We start from the raw sequence: 20,504 nt of genomic DNA, 5'->3' as shown, positions 1-20,504 counted from the left end.
CCCCCGCCGCAGCAAACCTGCCGACTAAGCGAATTTCCATTTGTCTGAATTGATTTTCAGTTAAATATATTTTAATAACATTAGGTTTAACGAGTACCTAGGTTTGCTGCTACAAGGAAACTAATAAAGTTTGTTTTTGAGTAAAATATTGATAGCTTAGTACAAAATAAATAAATTTGCCAAGTTTGATCAAAATATATCCATAAACAAGCAAACTACAACATTTGACAATATTCTCCATAAGAATAACATGGGAATTTTAAATTGACATTTTTTTTAATTTTCTCCGTTACTAATAATTGAACAAAAATACTTTTATATACTAAATCATTTGTATTTTTAAGCTCTTTAAAAAGGTCTAAAGAGAAATCGGGAAATTTTGTGTTTTGAGGGTCAAAAGTGAGAAAAACCAATTTTTACCCCATAAAACCCCCCGTAAAGCCCCGATCCCATGGTCCGATCGTGCTGATTCGCGAACTCATTCAAGTTTATCCCGCTTTACACCTTTAAACCAAATTTCATCAAAATCGGACAAAAATTACTCAAGTTATCACGTTCACGGACGTATATATATATATATATGTCTATATATATATATATATATATATGTCTATATATATATATATATATATATATATAAAAGGCAAAGCCCTCACTGACTGACTGACTGACTGACTCACTCACTCATCACTATATATATATAAGTATATATATATATATATATATAAATTTGAACGAATGGTGTTTTTGGCCTCTGGGGACATCAAAATGAAAAAGTAAATCGGTCCCGGGTCTAGGTCTTACCACGCCACCTACGGTAATAGCTACTTCCCTATAGGGAAATTCGCTAAAAGAGGAATGTATAAAAACCAGTCTCTATACTAAATTGCTTGTTTGTATTAAACTACTTTGGCATATTCCTGTTGGTTACTCTTCTATTGCAAAATAGGACTGGGTACAACAACGTACTTGGGTTTTGACAGTGAATTAGTTTGAGGATAAGCCAAGACAAACACAAAACTCAATCAACTGTAAAGTTTAGGGGAATAATGAACTTGCAGAATTTTAAGTACAGGTCTGTGGGTCCTCAATTTTTTGGGGTCAGGTTAGGCCAACAGTGTTGGCGAATTCAGTTAACCAGGGTTCTACTGTAATGCTATTGGTTTTATTTATGTTTTGGTATAGTGAAATCTTAATTGAATACAGTACCTTGACCATGGAGTTGAGAACAGCGTTAGGAAAGGAGATGGTGACCTTCGCTTTTCCTGGATGTGTAGACTCCACAATATAGTTCTCAGGGAAGGAGGCAGGCAATACACACCAGATACCATCAGTGTCTAGCTCCAGTGGTCGCCCTACCTGCTCAATGATCTCTCTGGCTCTTGTGATGATGGAGGCTCCTGTGTAGCACACAATACCAGCCATCTCCATACTGTGCCACCGTGCTCTACAACAGACAAGCATCTCACACCAGATACCAAGAGCCAACACAAAACTCTTCCAGGTAAATATTGTCACTGGTAACGTTGTTGTGTAAAGGTGGCATCCAGACAAGCCACCTAAAAGCTTTGAGTGATATAACCACACGTCATTAATACGAGCTAATCCGAGCTTGAAATTCTACAATATGACGGCAGTTACATTAAGTGTCTGTAACGATTAGTGATCGATTAACGGTATTGCTGTAATCACTGGAGATGATTATTAGGGCTCTGTGGATCAGACGTTTCAATTCAGGTTGGGTCAGGTGGGGTAAAAGATTTTGGTATCTTGGGTTGGGTTGCTTTAAAAATCATAATACAGTACTACAATCAGGTTTTAAAAATACTGTGATCCCCTAATATTGCGGTAAAATCGAGAACATTTTCTGTGGTTTCAGTAATATCAAGAATATTTACTGCGGTCACAAAATACTTGTCAATATCTTCTGCGATTACAGCGAAATCATGAACATCTTACCTGGTCAAGGAGAAATCGAGAACATATTCCCTATCATGGCAAAAAAGCCTTCTGAAGAAAGTAAAATGGGATGACGGATATTTTAAACTCAGTCCCTTCTTCCATCCAGCTCCTAAGTACCTACTTAAAAATTGTATTTATCCATACAATAACTCTAAAATACAATAAAAAAAAAATAATTGATACAAATTAACTTACTATTTGACATAATGATATAGGCTACTCATAGTGCACTCAAGCTTTTTTTTTCAAAAGCTGCTAGAACAAAAGGACCAGTTTCGTACGTTTCTAATTATGTCTAGAATAACAAGAATAATTGTTATCCACATGATATTGCTCTTGAATGAAGACAAATCAAATTTTCATTTGTCTCAGATTCTCATTCTAGGAGATCACGAATTATATTTTAAATATAACCTACACAACCCATATAACCTATATAAACCATATTATTGTACAATTGAATCGTAGTTTATATAAAAAAAAAAAACACTTACCCCTTTCTCATGACATAGCCATAGAACGAATTCAGAATACATTTGTGAGCCAACTGAAGAGAATCATACAAAACTTCTCGGTTCTTGGCTGACTTTATTTCTCCTGCATCTCCTTTCTTAATAGCCTCAGCAACCTGTTTTTTGGCAACCTGCAATAACAACTTTATCAATATTTAATTTGTCTATACACTGGTAATTTTTTTGCATTTAATCACATTTGAGACCATTATCATAACCCCACATCCTTGGTTATTTTTTCCTAACATAATAACTAACTGTTATATAGCCACTAAGTACACAAAACTATTTATCTCATCTATTGTCAATTTGTGTTTTGCCAACATTATAATATCAGGTTTTAAATCATCAATAGTAATTTTTAAGGAATCTATTCTGCTAGATAAACACTGTATGTTTTGGTGAAAAACTGTAATTTTGGATGCTGGATTGTTGGTGGTGTTAGTTATTTTAAATATTTTGTTACAATCCTGCTTCTTAAAAAATAATTCTTACTATGAACATCATTATTCCCGATCAAAACATCAAGCTCTGCATTATATGTAGGCGCAACAGTCACTTCACCTTCACTGAGAACAGCACTTGTTGTTGATGTGTGTGCAGGTGTAGGTACATCTCTCTGTGTGGATTTCTGGTCAGCCTGTGTTGATTGTTTAATCACCTCGCTGTACTGCAGTTCATCTGGTACCACTGGAGGGCTGGCTTGAATGGGACAGGGGCTGTTCATCAGATCAGTCGTGGTTGTGGTGGCGTCATCAGAAGCATTCACTGTGTCACTAGCTTTAGCAGCAATGTTTGTATTGGTATCACCACAGCCACCTCTAATGATGTTGGCAGGAGTGCTAGTTGTAGCAATGCAGCTGGTGCTTGGTGGCAGCTGTGAGTTCCCTGTCTTTGGTGTCTGGTCAGGCCACCCGCGCCAGGGCGAGGAATCATACATCAATGAGTCACTGGCATTGAAGCAAGGAGTGGCAGGAATGACCTTTGCTGATGGTTTTAAAGATTTCTTGTGTATTTCAGCTTTAAGTGATTCTTCAAGCTGGATTTTAAAATGATGGTGGCTCAGTCCGTTTCTCAAACATCTTCTTGAGTCTTCATTGTGTCACAACGATTACTGCAGCATTAGTCTTCTTTTGGAACGATATGATACTAGATACAAAAGTATTTATTTCCACATTCCTTATGCATCCAACAGGGGGACAGTATAAAGTATCGTAGTTCCTGCTTTTAAAATCTATAGTGAGCTCTTGGAAAGCTTTCACATAGTCAATTAGTTTTGGTTTGTCATAGTACTTGAGCTTGGTTATTAGGCTGTATATTCCAGCTCTGTTATTAGCTTGTTGGTGTGCTAGGTGGCTGGCAACACAATCCCAAACTGTAGGCTTCCCAAATTGGTTCTTAAATTTAACGGCAACTCCAGCAGTCATTTGCCTGTCGTGACCAAAATCACCTGATAGACTGTGGGCAAAAGCTACTTTCTTCTTATTACTTTCTCCCCCTATACCATAGTATATGGAGAAAGTATTGTTTTCGTCAAAATTTTCGAGTTTGAGTTTTGAGTGGATATATTCGTTTTGGGTCCCCCTGGACCCAAAAAAGTGGTTTTCGAAGTGATGTCTGTGTGTGTGTGTGTGTGTCTGTGTGTCTGTGTGTCTGTGTGTCTGTGTGTCTGTGTGTCTGGATGTGTACAGAGCTAGAGACTACACCTGTGGTCCGATTTCGATGAAATTTGGTATGTAGGTTCTAATCCATGGTATCTCCAGGCGTTTTTTTCATTTTTTTGAAATTTTGATTTTTAATGGGGATTTTCCCATAAAAACCCATAAAAAACCGGAAAAATCGGATATTCTCAAAAATGGCCCGAACGATTTTGATAAAAATTTAGTATGTTGTAGCCCTTTAAATTCTGAACAAAATGGTACAAATCCCATTTCTGTAAAAATTACGGATCATAAGTTATGGTAAATTATGTTATTTTCCCATAAAAATCCCATAAAATAACGAAAAAATATGATTTTAGACAAAAAAATCCGTTTTTATTTAACATAGTATGTTATGATCCTTACAATTTTGATAGTTTTTCTTATTTCTTAGAAATTTTTATTTTTAATGGGTATTTTCCCATAAAACCCCATAAAATGACGGAAAAAAAGATTTTCCCAAAAATGGCCTGAACGATTTTGATAAAAATTTAGTATGTTATAGTCCTTTATATTCTGAACAAAATGGTACAAATCCCATCTCTGTAAAAATTACGGTTCAAAAGTTATTGTAAATTATGTTATTTCCCCATAAAAACCCCATAAAATAACGAAAAAATATGATTTTAGACAAAAAAATCCGTTTTTATTTAACATAGTATGTTATGATCCTTACAATTTTGATAGTTTTTCTTATTTCTTAGAAATTTTTATTTTTAATGGGTATTTTCTCATAAAACCCCATAAAATGACGGAAAAAAAGATTTTCCCAAAAATGGCCAGAACGATTTTGATAAAAATTTAGTATGTTATAGTCCTTTATATTCTGAACAAAATGGTACAAATCCCATCTCTGTAAAAATTACGGTTCAAAAGTTATTGTAAATTATGTTATTTCCCCATAAAAACCCCATAAAATAACGGAAAATCATATTTTCCCAATATTGGCTCGAACGATTTTGATAAAAATTTAGCATGTTATAGTCCTTTAAATTCTGAAGAAAATCTTACAAATCCCATTTCCGTATATTTACTCTCACCGCTTACACATGATAAAGGTTGTTGACAAACTTATGGGAGAAAGTATGTGTCAGAATGCTGATACCGTTTATTACAGTTGTTCTTCAGTGTAGTTTGTAACAATTGATATACTCTATTGCCTCCCTAATTACCATTTATTGAAGTTGGCCACTTCAAAAGATGAATTAACACCTTTTTGAGTTGATGAGCGCGCAATCAGCTCAAATAAAAATTAGAGGATCATTTCAAACAATTACTCCAAACCCAACCAGACAATAGCCATTGTATCAGTTCACCAGCTCAACTGATAAGGATGTTTCTACTGATAAGAGAGTAGCCTGGGGCAGAGCGGTCCAAACCTTGAAGAAGACCAGTTGTACCTGTCTGAAGATTCTTCATGTTGTCTTCATGAAGATTGAAGAATATTCACCCTCGCACTTTATGTGGATTTTAACCATTTATTTTTAAATGGATGAGGTATGTTAATGTTATATTCTATATGATTGAATTTCAGTTACATAAATTGCAAAATTATGATATTTTATCCAGAGTTAATTACCAAATTCAAACCACATGTTCTTGTATCATGTAAAAACAATCCTGTTCAGGTCTACTCCTCAAAAATTGAATATTTTGTTGGAATATTAATTTATTAGGTTCATTAAATGTATTTTTAAACATTTCATGTGTCCAAAATAACTTTAAAAATCTATATCAAGTTAGTCTGTGGAAAATAATACAACAAAGTGAATATTTTATTTATGTATTTAAATTAATTGAAGAAATAATTATCTTTTGAAATTAGTCTACTGTTTCCTAGAATAAATAATGCTTTGAAATTATAATTAAATTGTCATATAAAAATATTAATATTACTATTTTAGTACCCTTTAAAAAAAATGTTAATTTCATTCACAAGTAAATATGCTACTTAGTTCTTAAAGAGGTAAACTAAAAAAGAAACAATAATACACTGGTTTGTACTGCATTATAGTTAATTTATTTTAATTTGTAAAAGTGTTCAATTAAATGTTAGCTTTGTTCTGTTGAATGTTTTGAAGGGTAAAATATTACCAATTAATTAGTTGAAACTGAATATGTGTTATATGTGATAAATAATATTGTATTGCCACTCATGAAAGGATAAAACACAAAGTATATTAAATTGTATGTAAATCTTGTGTATTACTGAGAAATTAATAGTTAACAAATGAATGAGTTATTTAAATACTGTAAATAGTTTGAAGTTGGAAATGCTATTAAAGTAGAATTATGTAGCACACATTAGTATTCAACTAACTGATGAATTTAAATGATGTATCCCATATCGAGTATAATATTTTTAATTGGAGATTCTGTTGAACAAACAATAATTGGATTACAGTAGGCCTTGATGTAAATATCAGTACAGTACTTAAAACAGAATATTTGTATTCAACATATTCAATTTAATCTATTATTTGCTTGTTTTACTTCCAACACAATTAATGTTTTATTTGTATAAAGTATAGTGTAGGGTAACTTAATGATGGATTAATTAAAATAATTGTTTATTTTATGGAGAACTTGCAAAAGGATTAAACAATTATGTAACAGCATTTATGTGTATATTTCGGTAATTGCTTAAGACTATTTATTGGGTTTATTGTACAGGGTTTTTGTGAGCCCTTCACACCATACTTGGAGGATCTACTGTGACAGCCTACAGGACTTGCCTACTGTGATTACCAGTATCTTCACACCTATCTGGACCTCATTGACCCCGTGACCTGTGTGCTATCTACTTGTGTGAGACAAATCGGTCTAGACCGGAATTCCCTTGATAGCTACCTTGTGCGGTGGACTTGGTGAGTGACACATTTACCTATTATTTATTGCCTGGACTTAACAAGGACTTATTGGAGGACAGCTCAAGACACTTGGACTATTCACGCCTGCCCGGATTAATCTTTTAGGTTAAATGGGGCCCCGGTCATTGAGTTTTCATGTATTTGTAATTTAGCTAGTAAGATTTTGGTTAGTGTTTGTTATTGTATTTATATGTCTTTGAAACTGTGCATTTAGGTGAGCTATTGAATGCTTTGAGCTTCAGAAGGGAGACTATCTGATCTAGAATTATATTCTGTTTCTTATCCAGCCATTTGAGCACACCTCAGAGGGAAAGATATTACATTGATTGCAATACTGTATTCACAAATCAATTGATTTATCTATTTATTTATTTGTATAGTTGCTAGTGATTGTCAATTGCTCTTGATTGCCTTAATTTCAAAGGATTAGATCCTTGGTTGCATGGGAATGTAAATCATAAATTATTGTTCTATTGACCTTGTGTATTATCATATTTGGTATAATAAATTCTCTAGCATGGCCATGTACACAAGCGTTGTTGTGTTCCTGTGTACTGTCTAGTTTAAAAATTTATTGTTGTATGTTGGTTTAATTATTGATTGGTTGATTACTTTTGACACTTAAAAGGATTTTGAACTTAGTAAACTACCCAAAAGTTCTTGGTTAGTAGTAAACTATATAGCCTGAGTTATCTAGTCATATCATCAACTGATAAGGGGTATGTGAGTTCTATGCTAAACTGGGTACCATTTACTACTGCTGATTATAAGTGAACTTGCTGATAATAGTATTATTGTTGTTGTCATTTTGGAGTAATAATTGGTTTGAATTTGGTAAGCTATTAGCCGCCCAGCTGATTGTTTCTTTTTATTATCTCATCCAAAATATCATCCCATGAGTACAGGAGAACTTCCTTGTTGGACCCTGTTTAAATTCTACTCTACAACACGGTGGCGCCCATAATAAACACTAAGAACATTCAGTTTGGATTATTTAGTAAGGTGTAAGCTTTGAGTTGGACCACCCCTTCTCCCTGAGAAAGCTGAGGCAAATTTGGGAAAGGTTACGAAAGGTTACAAGTTGCCATGTCTTGATCAATTACTGTTATTATACTGCTAGGCTTAAAGGGTGTTTTACTTGACTTTGGAAATATTTTTTTTGATCAAAAATGAGATTGAACACTTTTCTAGCTAAGATTTTTTCCCCCTTTTTGTTAATATTGTCGTGTATGATAAAAATGTTTCAAGAGATGCAAGTCCAATAGCTTTGCATGAGAATTTGTATGTACCAATGCTCTAATCTTGTTAATTATATCTGAAATTATACAGACTGTCCCAAAAGTCCCGGACCGGTTTAATATTTTATAAACGACAACAGATAAATCAATAAGATTTGGTACATCAACACCACACCTAAAAATCTACTTTTTTATGGAAATATAAATTTTTTGTCACATCATGGGGACGTCCCGCAAGGAGTCAGAAGGCAATTTTAAATAGGAGCATAGGTCAATATGCACATCAGTTTAAAGGGTTTAGCTAGCAGAGTTCAATGCCGGAAACCGCGCCTCGAAAGGATCACCCGTTACAAAATGGCGGCCGTTCAAAGATTTCTTGAACCTGCCATTTTGAATCTTTGACCCCTTAACACATTCCCTAACAACTTGTTTGTAAACAAGTTGTTTTGTTTTGATTGTTTTGTTTTTGGTAAGGTATGAAATTAATGAGAGTTATCTGTAAGTTAGATCATTACGGAATCGGAGGTGTCAAACTGCATCCCAGTATGGAATGTTTCTAGGTGTATTGTGTTGTTGAAAACACAGTTGTGTTCACATTTTGAAGTCAACGGGTTGTTCTCTGCCTCCCAGTATGGTTTCCGGGCCGGTCTATCCACTGTGGATGCGGTGGCTTTGTTTGTTTAGTGACTTTGTTAATTGTTGTTGTGCTTGTTAATTGTTAAATTATGTTTTTTTGTCTTGCTGGTCAATTTAATGTTATCTGGCTTGACTAATTTTGCAGGCTTGGTTGTTTTTTATTGGAACTTTAATATTATTAGACGTACTCAGTTCGGTCACTGTGGTAATGTGGGGGGGGTTAAGGTCTGATTGAGTGCTTAATATTTCAAAGAGGTTTTTGGATACAATAATCTCATTTTGCTGAATGTTGCTGCTCGTATCACAATGTGTAGCCGTGAAAGGTTTTCGTCCTCTTGGGGTAACTGTTGTCCATGGCTTTTTACTCTCTTGGGAAGTAGACTCTTTGCTAGCAACAAGTTTTTCAGTATTGCAACTATGTTTGTTGTCCAAAGGCTGTAGGGTTAGTGCAACATTGTTACTGCAAACTGTTTCACTTATTAGTGTAGGTTTAAGTGCTGTCAGTATCTTGGGGTATTTATGGGATTTGTTAAGCATGGAATTCATGAAAAATTCACTGCTCATTGCAAAGTGATTACTCAGTACATAGGCTATATGGGATTGTTTGGAAACTATGTCTGATTCAGTGAGTACAACATTTTGAAGGAAGTCTAAGTTGATAGTTTCCTGAAATATGATGTCATGCACAATAGACTCTATAAGCCAGCAAACAAAAACACCACAGTCCCATGTATTTGAATGCTGAGGTCCATGCATTTCAATAAATTTGTAGTTCAATGCATTTTCTCCGATGTAACCTGAGATTTTATCTACTTTCTTTGCAGATTCTAAATTATAATTTTTGCTGGAGTCAAAATAGTAATATTTATTTACTATTTTATTGTGAATAAGAAGGCTCTAGTGTGAACCACTAGTGTTGTTTTCTGAGATAGTTACTTGATCAGAATCATTGATTACCATGATTAATATTTTCATTTTACTAATATGCAAGGGCTCAAGCAAATAGTGAAAATCTTGACTGTTTTTTACTCCATTAAGGATTAGGGGATTTATTATGGTACAGTCCTTTTTGTAAAGGAATTTGTCATCCAACAGTTGTAAATATTAGAGATGTAGAGACAGAGAGTGTCATGGCGGATGGTCTCAGTGATCCAAATTGTGGCTCTTGCTTTCAAATAGTAAAAAGTAATAGTAATGGTCTTTTTTGTGACGGTTTTTGCCACAAATGGTATCATATCGCCTGTGTAAATGTAAACAAAAATGATTATGACTTCTTGTGTCAGTTGGAAGATCGCTGCAAGTGGTTTTGTGAGTCATGCGATTCTAACCTAAAACGACTGCAGAAACGTATTTGTAATATTGATGAGTTTCTTAACTTAAATTCTATCGTGGAAAACTTAGTACATCTTGTCAAAAGAGTTGTTGATGATAACTCGCAGCTAAATAAAAAGCTCGACAGGTTAATGGACTCACAGAGGCTGGCTTCTGATTCTGATTCAAATCAGATTTCTGCTGGCTCTGAAGAAACCGAAGTCGTGCATATAAAATCAGCGTCTGGCCTAGGCCTAGTAAAATCTAAGACTGTAGATACTAATGTACCTAGAGCCCTCAACTCAAACCCTGCAAAAAGTGGTAAGCCTAAAACTCAAACTAAGTCATTCGAAGGCAATAGGGCTAGTTTTGCTGACAAAGTAAAATCCCTCCCTTAAACCTTAAAAATTGTGGAGAAAAAATCCTGGCTATTTGTCTCAAAGAGTACAGCCAGATGTTAATGTTGAATCCTTTTCGGACTTTATGAAAAAGGGTGGTATAGAGGACGTTGTGTGTGAAAAACTATCAACGAGGTATCCCTCGTATGCCTCTTTTAAGGTAGGTGTCTCATCCAGTGACTATGATAAGGTATGGAAGGCTGACTTCTGGCCCAAAGGGACCTTTGTGAGTCAATTTATTCCAAAACGGCCTATTAGTTCTAACACAAAGACTTTTTTAGGGAATCAAAACCAATAAAATCGGGGGTCTTTGGTGATTCTCACAAATTCTTATTCTGTAATATACGTAGCCTTGACAAGAAATCTGATGAACTTGAAGTTGCTTTGGTGAGTAATCCACACGACTTCATCTGCTTATCTGAACATTGGTTGAGTGAAGTTAGTCTAGGTGTTAAGCGGATTAAAGGCTTTTCCCCTGTTAGTTCCTTTTGTGGCTCAGACCATAAAGGAGGTGGAGTTGCGCTGTATGTGTCTGATCAACTCTTAAATAGTGTTAAGGTTATTGACGTTACACAATTTTGCCTTGAAATGCATCATGAATTTGCATGTGTAGCACTTGTAGCGCTTAAACTGCTTGTTGTAGGTGTTTACCGACCTCCAGCTGGCAATATGTGTGCTTTTATCTCTGCCTTAGAAATGCTTGTCCTTAGCCTTGCAAACTTTAGGAGTAAGTATAACCTCATTGTGGGAGGTGATTTTAACATTGATGTGCTGGACCTTGCAAATCCTAGGACTGTGCGGTTTTGTGATGTTTTAAGATCTTTAAACCTGTATTGCACAAATTTTCAACCTACTAGGTATGATGCATGCTTAGATAACGTAGCCACAGACTTGAGTCATGAACGCTTTGGAGTTGACGTGCTTTCCTGGGCGGTAAGTGATCATGATCCTGTATCTTTTGCTGTTTCTAGGGTTCAAGACAATTCCTCTCCATTAGTGAAACAAACTATTGTTGCACCCTTAACTCAAGCAAGAGTGTTTGATTTTACTGAGCAATTCAGCCGGGTGAACTGGCACAATTTGTTGACGTACTCAGATGCTGAGAAAAACTTTAATACATTCTTCAATGTATATGTAAATATTTTTAACCTTTGTTTTCCTGTAAAGTGTGTTGTTAAACCCCAAGTAAGCCAAAAAAAGAAGTCTAATTCTCAGTGGATCACCCCTGAAATCTTAGCAAAGAAAAAGTGGGTGATCACGGCTTATGATGTGTATAAAGTAAAAAGAACACAGCAAGCAAAGACTACTTATAACAACTTGAAAAAGGAGTATAGACTAGAACTGCAGGCAGCTAAGCAGAACTTCTATGGTTTACAAATTCAAACAGCTACCAATCCTTGTTTGGCTGCTAGGAGGATCATTTGTTCACAAACCAAGCCCTTAACTACTAAGTCGACTAACGTTTCTCCGGATACGTTTAATAACTTCTTCCTAGACTCTGTCCAGGCGGTAAGAGATGACTTTGGTACTCCAGAGGTTACTGCAGTTCAGCTGATGAGCCAATCTCCCCACGTGCAGACCCAACATAAATGGAGGCTATTGGGGTGTGATGACGTCATAAATGTGGTCCGTAGTATGAAAAATACTAAGAGTAAGAATGTTCATAATATCTCTAGTGAATACTTAAAATGCATTATTACTACCATTGCCTGGCCTTTAACGTATTGTTTTAATCATTGTATGTTACAAGGTGTTTTTCCAGCTTGCCTGAAGAAATCGAAGGTCGTGCCTGTCTATAAGAAAGGTACGTGGGACGAGCCCGGGAGTTTCAGGCCTATCTCTCTTGTTCCAATCCTGTCTAAAGTGTTTGAGTCCTTGTTGAAAACACAGTTGTGTTCACATTTTGAAGTCAACGGGTTGTTCTCTGCCTCCCAGTATGGTTTCCGGGCCGGTCTATCCACTGTGGATGCGGTGGACAGCCTGATCCAGCATGTCTTGAGCTCCTTTGAGTCGGGTGGCTTTGCTGGGGCCACCTTGTGTGACCTCAGTAAGGCTTTTGATACTGTGGATCATGACGTGCTGCTCTGTAAGTTAGATCATTACGGAATCGGAGGTGTCGAACTGCAACTGCTCCGGTCATACTTGGGGGGCGTGAGCAGCTGGTTGTTGTGAATGGCCAGTGCTCTCGGTCTCGTCCTGTTGCCCATGGTGTTCCGCAGGGGTCTGTCCTCGGGCCTCTGCTATTTATAATAATGATGAATGATTTGCCCAGTCATGTTGATTCAAGGTGGTGTGGTCTGTTATGCAGATGACACAACACTGGTTCATAGCTCAAAAAAATTTCAAAATCTTGAGGAACTCATGGAGCAATCCCTTGTACAGGCCTCGGTTTGGTTCCATGCTAACTTTTTGTCTCTCAATGAAACCAAAACACAATCTTTGGTCTTTACGCTGAAAAACATTAAACAAGATGTGACCTCTGTTAAGCTCTTGGGTATTTGCATTGATACAAAACTGACTTGGAGCCCTCATATAACCTTGGTTTGCAGTAAACTTTCCAGAGTTATCTTCCTTTTGAGAAATCTAAAAAGTTGTCTAAATAAAAACTGTTTAAAAAAAACCTATGTAGCTTTTATTCAAGGAGTTCTTTTGTGTGGGCTCAGACTCTGGGGTGGGTCTGCTGAAATTAATGAGGTATTGCTAATACAAAAAAGAGCTGTAAGAATCCTAGCAAACGCTGAGTATGATCACAGAAAACATACTACTATAACCCAGAATGCCAACCGCATGGTAAAAAGCATTAAGTGTTTTGAGAGAGCTTTGCCTGTCAATCGTAGGCAGCGCCACCAGCGTTGCTATGCTGAGTGCATGGTAACGCTGGTGGCGCTGCCTACGATTGACAGGCAAAGCTCTCTCAAAACACTTAATGCTTTTTACCATGCGGTTGGCATTCTGGGTTATAGTAGTATGTTTTCTGTGGTATGATGCCCCTTGCAGACCTCTCTTTGTAAATGAGGAAATCATGACTTTTTGTAGTTTGTATGTTTTTGTTTCAGTTGTGCATGTAAAAAATGATCTCCAGTTACTTAGTCGTAGGGGTGATTATCATATGTACAATACCAGAAATAAGAACAATATTGATGTACCTTATGTTAGGTTAAGCAAAACAAAAAGAAATTCCAGTCAGTTAAGCATAAGGCTTCTTAACCACATTTCTTGTACAGCTTGGAACCAAACCAACAGAAAATTCAAAAACAATCTCCGGGCACTTTTATTGGCTTTCCCACTTTATAAGACCAGCGGTTTCTTCGATATTCCCAAGGAGACTGTGAGAGAGTTTTTCCTATGTACGTAAGTAACAGATTGTTTTGTTTTGACAGTAGTTTTGTGCATGGTTTGTTTTAGGTTTTGTTTGCTCTGTGATTTTTGCATTTTATTTTTAATTTTTACGAAAATTATATATTTTTATTTGTTCTGATGATGCCTATTGCATTTCATGCCTAATGGAAAATAAAGCATTTCATTTCATGTGCAAGAAACAGGTTTTTCAGGTCGAGTCGAGTTTGAGTCGAGTAATTGGCAAAAGATTTGATTCTCGAGTTCGAGTCAAGTTTAAACCAAAGAGATCGAAGGATGTGTAAGTAACTCTAGGGCTAGAGCATGTAACTTGTAAAACAACCCTGTTACAAGCCGAAGTAGGATTATAAAAATAAATCATCAATATTTGTGCAGTAACATATCAATGTGTAGAAAATAATTTTAAAACAACAACAATAGAGCTCATAAATGAACTTATTCATACTTCTGTAAAAAATAGGTAAGTGAGCATATATTTATTTATCTACAAATTAATTACATTGATCCCTACTGATAAGTAATATTGCATAAACTTGGCTAAAATTACTTAATACTTGCATATATTAGTTATTAAGGCTGCAATTACAATAAAGTTTAATATAGAGATTTATTCTGCAACTTGAAATTTTATTTCCTACCTTTTAACCTTTAGTTTTGTAAGTTTATTAACATTAATCTTAGTTGGTGTGGTTTTTATAACAGTAGGCCTACGAAATTTCCAATGGTTTGACAGTAGGTAAAGGAGAAATAATTTTTTAAATTAAAGAAAATTAAATTTTTTAATGTAAATTTTGAAGCACGTTTTTCGTGTCTAGTTCATGTACGTGACACATGGGCGCTAGTGTCGACGAAACTTTGTTTCTATTATTTTAGGGTTAATTTCTTGATTTGTGCTTTACTGTTTGGTTATATAACTAGGGGACAGGTTATTGTTTATGATTAGATCGTATTATTTGGTTAAATGAGGTTTTAAATGGCTGTAATAACAGGAAACAAATTGTAAACAAAACACGACCTCTACATAAACCGTACAGAACTAACAATAAAATTGTCTTCAGCTGTTCCATAAGGATGAGAAATCTACTAAGGGAGTATGCTTTATCTATGGTTAAACAAAACAATAATTGTAGATTAAACGTTGTACTGAATAATGTAATAGGTCCATACAATAGTAGTTATAGAACTCAAATGAAATCTAGACTAGGCCTAATTCACTATTATTCTCCCCAAGAAAGAATGGAAGAACAAGAGAAAGTATAATGATGTTTTTTGTATGTCCTTATCTTTATATCCTTATTAGGAGTGCTATTATTATCTTTATGTGTGATTTTATACTTATTTATGAATTGTCTATGTTTTAAAAGTTTACAGAATAATTATTTTCAACCACGGGAACATCAATTTATAATTATCGACTTATAACAGATGCGTTATAAAGGTCAATGACTCAATACATCATGATTGCGCAATGTTGTATTTTGAGTAAAAATGCAAATCATGACATTAACTCTAATTTGAATAATATTTCTCCTGGTCCCTTGCAGATTGTATTATCAATGCTAAATAATTGTGGTAAATTCAAATTACATTTTTGATGATTCAAATCTCCTACACAAAAAAGACAAAAGTCAAACCAGGCGAGGAAAAAACCTGCTATTGTAATTTGTAATCCCCCTACCCGGCCATTTGGGAAGTGGTGAAAGCCTAGTCTAAATATAGCTCAAAGGTCTGACCCTGCCCCTTCCCCCCAAACCCCTACTTCATTCACTATTGCTATGGCTCACTTCGAGGTCATGGCACAACCCCTTCCTCGCTTCTATTGTTTTCCATTGCCAGTAAGTCAGTCAGTGGGCGACTGCTTTGAGTTGACTTATTCTGTTGTAACAGCTATTAAAATAGGTTAGAACAACTACCGCTTGCTTATTTCTACACTGTAAAAATATTTGTATTACTGTAGAATCTACAGTACCTAATAAAAGTTATCCAGCATTTTATGTAAACACAAGTTACATTTTAACAAATATTGATTTTTTAACAATTTTAAACCAAACTCGACTCGAAACTGCCGAGTTCAAAGATAAGCTCGAGTTTCAAGGCCGTACTCGACTCGAACTCGAAATATCGAGTACTCGCACATCTCTAGTAAATATGGCTGGAGAGAAATGTCAGACAGCCACTTTTTACCAAGCAATTCCTCTCGAATCCGTTCTTGGTTTTTCAAAACACTGTCATTGTTTATAGTGATTACAGAAGAATCCAAAGTTTGCATGGTTAAGCTACTTGTTAAATCGTCAAAACTAAAGGATGTATTTGTTGCTATAGATGTGTCAGAAGGTGCGAGGCTTAGATAGTATTAGAAGTTTGACTGTCATCTGAACATATATCTGTCGGAACCTTTTTTGTAGAAAAATTAAAATGTTATATTTCCAGTAGGGGTCTGCGGTGCACCGAAAAAGTCGGTACGGTACGGTACAAGCTTAATTACCGTCATCGGTTCGGTACAGCATTTTACACGGTACAAATTCGGTTCGGTACAGCCTATTATAATAATAAATTACTTTCAGTTTACTTTCAGTTTATCGTAGTCAACGACAGTTGGTTCGGAGCACATAAAAGTCTTATCAGATGTTTGTTTACGATCTTCATTATTTATTACTAGGGTGATGATGCAATAAAAACCCCATTAGCAGTCCCAAATCCATTAACATTTTATCACGACAATAATTGTTGTATTCAAGTACTTCCAGGAACTGTTGAGTTTTATCACTTTTATTGCTTTACGACTTTCTCCAGTTCTATTTTATCATAAAAGTAATAGTTTTATGACGACTGTTAAATGTTATCTCTAACTCAGTCAGTATTTTCGTGGATATTCAATTTGCCGCTGGCCATTGCCTACTGCCATAAAACTGTTTATGGCTACATATTAAACTTGTAACTAATCTACAATCTTATTTTATAAGTTTAAATATTTGTTATAGATATTTCATCTTTCTATTGACAACCACAAGCATAGTTGTTGTTGTTGTTTGCATAATCTTTTTCATTATTCAAGCCTACTCGGTCTCAAATTATGTAATTGCATGTTCTGTATCTTGTCTTATATTGTTAGATGTGGCTGTTATGTGGCCTTATACTGATAAAGCTTAAATTTTTTTAGTTTCCTGTATTTTTTTTTGTGTTGAAGGCAATCTAAATCTTATGAACTAGATACTGTAGTTATTTTGCTACCCTCATTGTAACCTAATCAATTTATATATAGGCCCTCCTAAATAATTAGGTCCAGGCCTGGGTCTTTTGATTCTTTGGAAGAGCTTTAAAATATACTAAGAAAATTGGATTGAGCCTGAGATAAACTAATGATTGATATGATTGATATTGTGGACGTTAACTTTGTAAATGAAAAGACAATAATCTTACTCTGAGATAATCCAAATTTTAGTTTCAGAAAAAAACTTTGCAAGAGTTGTATCCATCTTATAACTAGTTTTGAAGCTGATAAAAAAAGATGCTCTTTGCCATTACTTCATCATAACCTCCAGTGAACAGCTGGCAACTACACTGTCATCGTACTGAATGCTTTTATATGTATTTAAATTTTTTTTTAACAACTAGACATTGTGTTGGTTGGGGAAATAATTTACCAGTTTCTTACTTCAGTTACTTCAATGGCCAAGTATCAGTGGTATAGAAAATCGGAATCTAGAATCAACACATCCATACTAGAAATATAATGGGAGCGAGCCGGTCTAGTGGTAGAGCTCGGGGCTTCGGAGAACAAGGTTCCAATTTCAAATCCCACCCATCACAAATGGATTTTATCCATGTGATAATGTTCCAACGCTCTAGATTAACACTTCACGAGTAGTATAGTATGTACGTACAGTTACAATAGATAAGATTAGATATTATTCCCCTAAGAAGTCCTGATTAAGAAGTTTGTAATCCTTTTTTCATCTCATAAATAAATAAAATTTGAAAGACAGAGAGCTATGATATTGTCTAGTAATTGTCTTCTTCAACTTGAAGGTGCATACCTTGTTCAATCCCTTGTACTCGTATCTTCTATCCCTGAATGCCCTCACAGTGTCAACGTAGAACGAGTTCTCCTTCTGACAGATGGTAGTGGTGCGCTCCTCCACGCGAGTCACATGTGTCTTTTTGTAAGCCTTGCGGCAATACTCTGCAAGCCTCTTCTTCTCTATGGCAGCTTGCTCCTCTCGGCCGAGCTGGTGAAATGCTCGCTGAGGTCCGCTAGGGAACAAGGGTGGAAACTTTTCTGTCTCTAGCTGCTGCTTGATCCGCTCAAACTCGTTTCTTGTTGCAGGCACTTTGGACAAATTTTGAGAGAGTCAATATATAGGTTTTTATTTCATTTAAAGGTCTGTTATTTAGAAAGCAGAATATTGGAAGATCTATGGTAAAGTGAGAAACCTTTTAAATCATGGATTGGTTAAATCATAGGTTCTCAATCTACAATAATTTTGCGTCACTTACGTTTGTTTCGATATGACTAAGAAACCTACTAATAAATATTCAAAATTTAGCTTCTTTGATCTATGCTATTTATAAAGCTTATGTCTTTTTTCACAAACTCTACAATAGAATGGTAAGTTTGTGTACACTATATGACTTAATTTCTTAATGCAATCTTTAACTTTTCCAAATTTATGCTACAGTAAAACATGGCAGGGAGAGCTAGCTGATTTAAGTGTAAATTGTTTGCACAGTACAAAGTGATGCTAGAAGATGTTAACTATACTCACTAAACTCTCCACGCCACATCCAAGTCATGTGTCGCTGACAGGTAGCGCCAGGTCTGTTGAAGTCACATGCGGCGCACGTTGTCTCGTCCACCATGGCAGATGGCTGCAATCGGTTGGTCAAGATGATGTTGGGGTACATCGCACCTGACCAAGCATTAACAAAACGTTGGGCTTATTTCTAACAATGATCACATACTACCCTTAAACATAGCTCCTATCTGTTAAAATATTTATTCTTTGTTTACAAAGCAAATGGAACTGGTCAGTGCTACTATAAGAGCAGATAGAATTAAATAACAAATTATTTGTGAAGTTTCCTTAAACAAAAACCAATTTCTTTTGACAACTCACCTACATCCAAATGGTAAATAATTGGGTTTTCCATTCGACAAGGAGTTTCTCTCAAATCTGCCAGCTTTGCTTTGATGTCTAGAGCGATCTCTTCAAAGTTTGTTACCGTGGATAAAGGAATCTTTTCTTCTTCTTCAATAGCATGGCTTAAAGCTCTTTCAACACTAGCAATGAGCTTGTCAAATGCCTCTGGAACCTAAAACATTTAGTTTTCTATGATTATTTTTTTTATAATTTTATTCAAGCAAATTAAAAGGAATTTGTTTGAATAAAAATGTTTTACCATGGTTAAAAATTAACACAGAGTTACTTCTTCAGTATTACTTTTAGGCTCAAAAGATTTATTGTGGAAGTTAGTGGGGAAGACTTTAATTTTAAATCCATACCCCTTTGATTAACAGGCTGCTATCTATATATTAATTTGAAACAGTTTTTCTTTGTCGTAGCTAATTTGAGAGAACGGCTGGGCGTAGAAACTCGGTAGGGGTGTCTAGAGAAAAGTCTTGGTCTGTAGATGAGCCATCAAAAGAGAAGTTTGGTAAATTCTCTTGGGGGTCTGCCCCAGTGGCCTTTAAATTCCCATCCCATGTTATTCTTATGGAGGAAAAACGGGTTTTTGTCACAGCTAATTTCAGAGAACGGCTGGGCGTAGAAACTTGGTAGGGGTTTCTAAAGAAAGGTCTAGGTCTGTACATGAGCCATCAAAAGAGAAACGAGGTAAATTTCCATGGGGATCTGCTCTAGAGGCCTTTAAAGTTCTCTCAGCAGTTTTGTTTAAATTACGGCCATAGTTTTACATAACTTTTAATGACCCAGCTGTTAATATTAAAATTGTATTCATAGGTCAAGTGTTATGAGAATTTACTGAAACTGTCCAAATTAAATGTTTACATCATTATTTATGATTTTAAATTGATTCTCCACTGCATGGCAAGTTTTTATAGTTTAACAAGATGATAAATTTATGATGAGTTTTAAATTTTTTGTTCAAAAATCTATGCTTTATTGCTCTTAGAAAATTTTAAATCATGAAACCAGAGGGACATATCAATTTAAAAGGAACATATAAGTTTTCCTTACGGCCATGGGGTTAGCTTTAATAATCATTTATTATTATTATTGAAATGAAATGAATAAGTGCTTTACTAAACGATAAGGTATTATGTACATCCAAAAACATAACACTTTGAAACAATGGTTGATAACAACCGCCTGTTTGGTTGACACAATCTTTGCCTTCTAAAATGAATATGAGTCTTTAAAAACATTTAGCACAAAAGAAATGAACATTTTTTATACAATAAATAAAATAATAATAAAAACACAATTAGAGTACTCAATAGATAACAAAACATAATAGGCCTACAGAATTAAGGGTATCAGATAAAAGTAAACGAGTTTCA

At 35.2% G+C, this 20,504-nt stretch overlaps 1 protein-coding gene across 1 annotated transcript in view; it reads right to left on the bottom strand.

Moving 5' to 3' along the window:
* Positions 1-20,504, bottom strand: part of LOC128983180 (DNA polymerase epsilon catalytic subunit 1) — a 249,705-nt gene that overhangs the window by 123,254 nt on the left and 105,947 nt on the right. Inside the window, exons 12-16 of the mRNA XM_054402367.1 lie at positions 19,102-19,297; positions 18,751-18,894; positions 18,022-18,314; positions 2,457-2,605; positions 1,210-1,447 (exon numbers count right to left, since the gene is read on the bottom strand). Coding sequence (XP_054258342.1) covers positions 1,210-1,447; positions 2,457-2,605; positions 18,022-18,314; positions 18,751-18,894; positions 19,102-19,297 — 1,020 coding nt within the window. The remainder of the gene's footprint in view (positions 1-1,209; positions 1,448-2,456; positions 2,606-18,021; positions 18,315-18,750; positions 18,895-19,101; positions 19,298-20,504) is intronic.

The sequence above is a fragment of the Macrosteles quadrilineatus genome, unplaced genomic scaffold, assembly GCF_028750875.1.
Source record: "Macrosteles quadrilineatus isolate MER2022 unplaced genomic scaffold, UCM_ALF_1.0 Scaffold_1__1_contigs__length_201487025, whole genome shotgun sequence".
In the NCBI taxonomy this organism is placed as follows: Eukaryota; Metazoa; Arthropoda; class Insecta; order Hemiptera; family Cicadellidae; genus Macrosteles; species Macrosteles quadrilineatus.
This window is presented reverse-complemented; position numbering and strand designations above follow the sequence as displayed.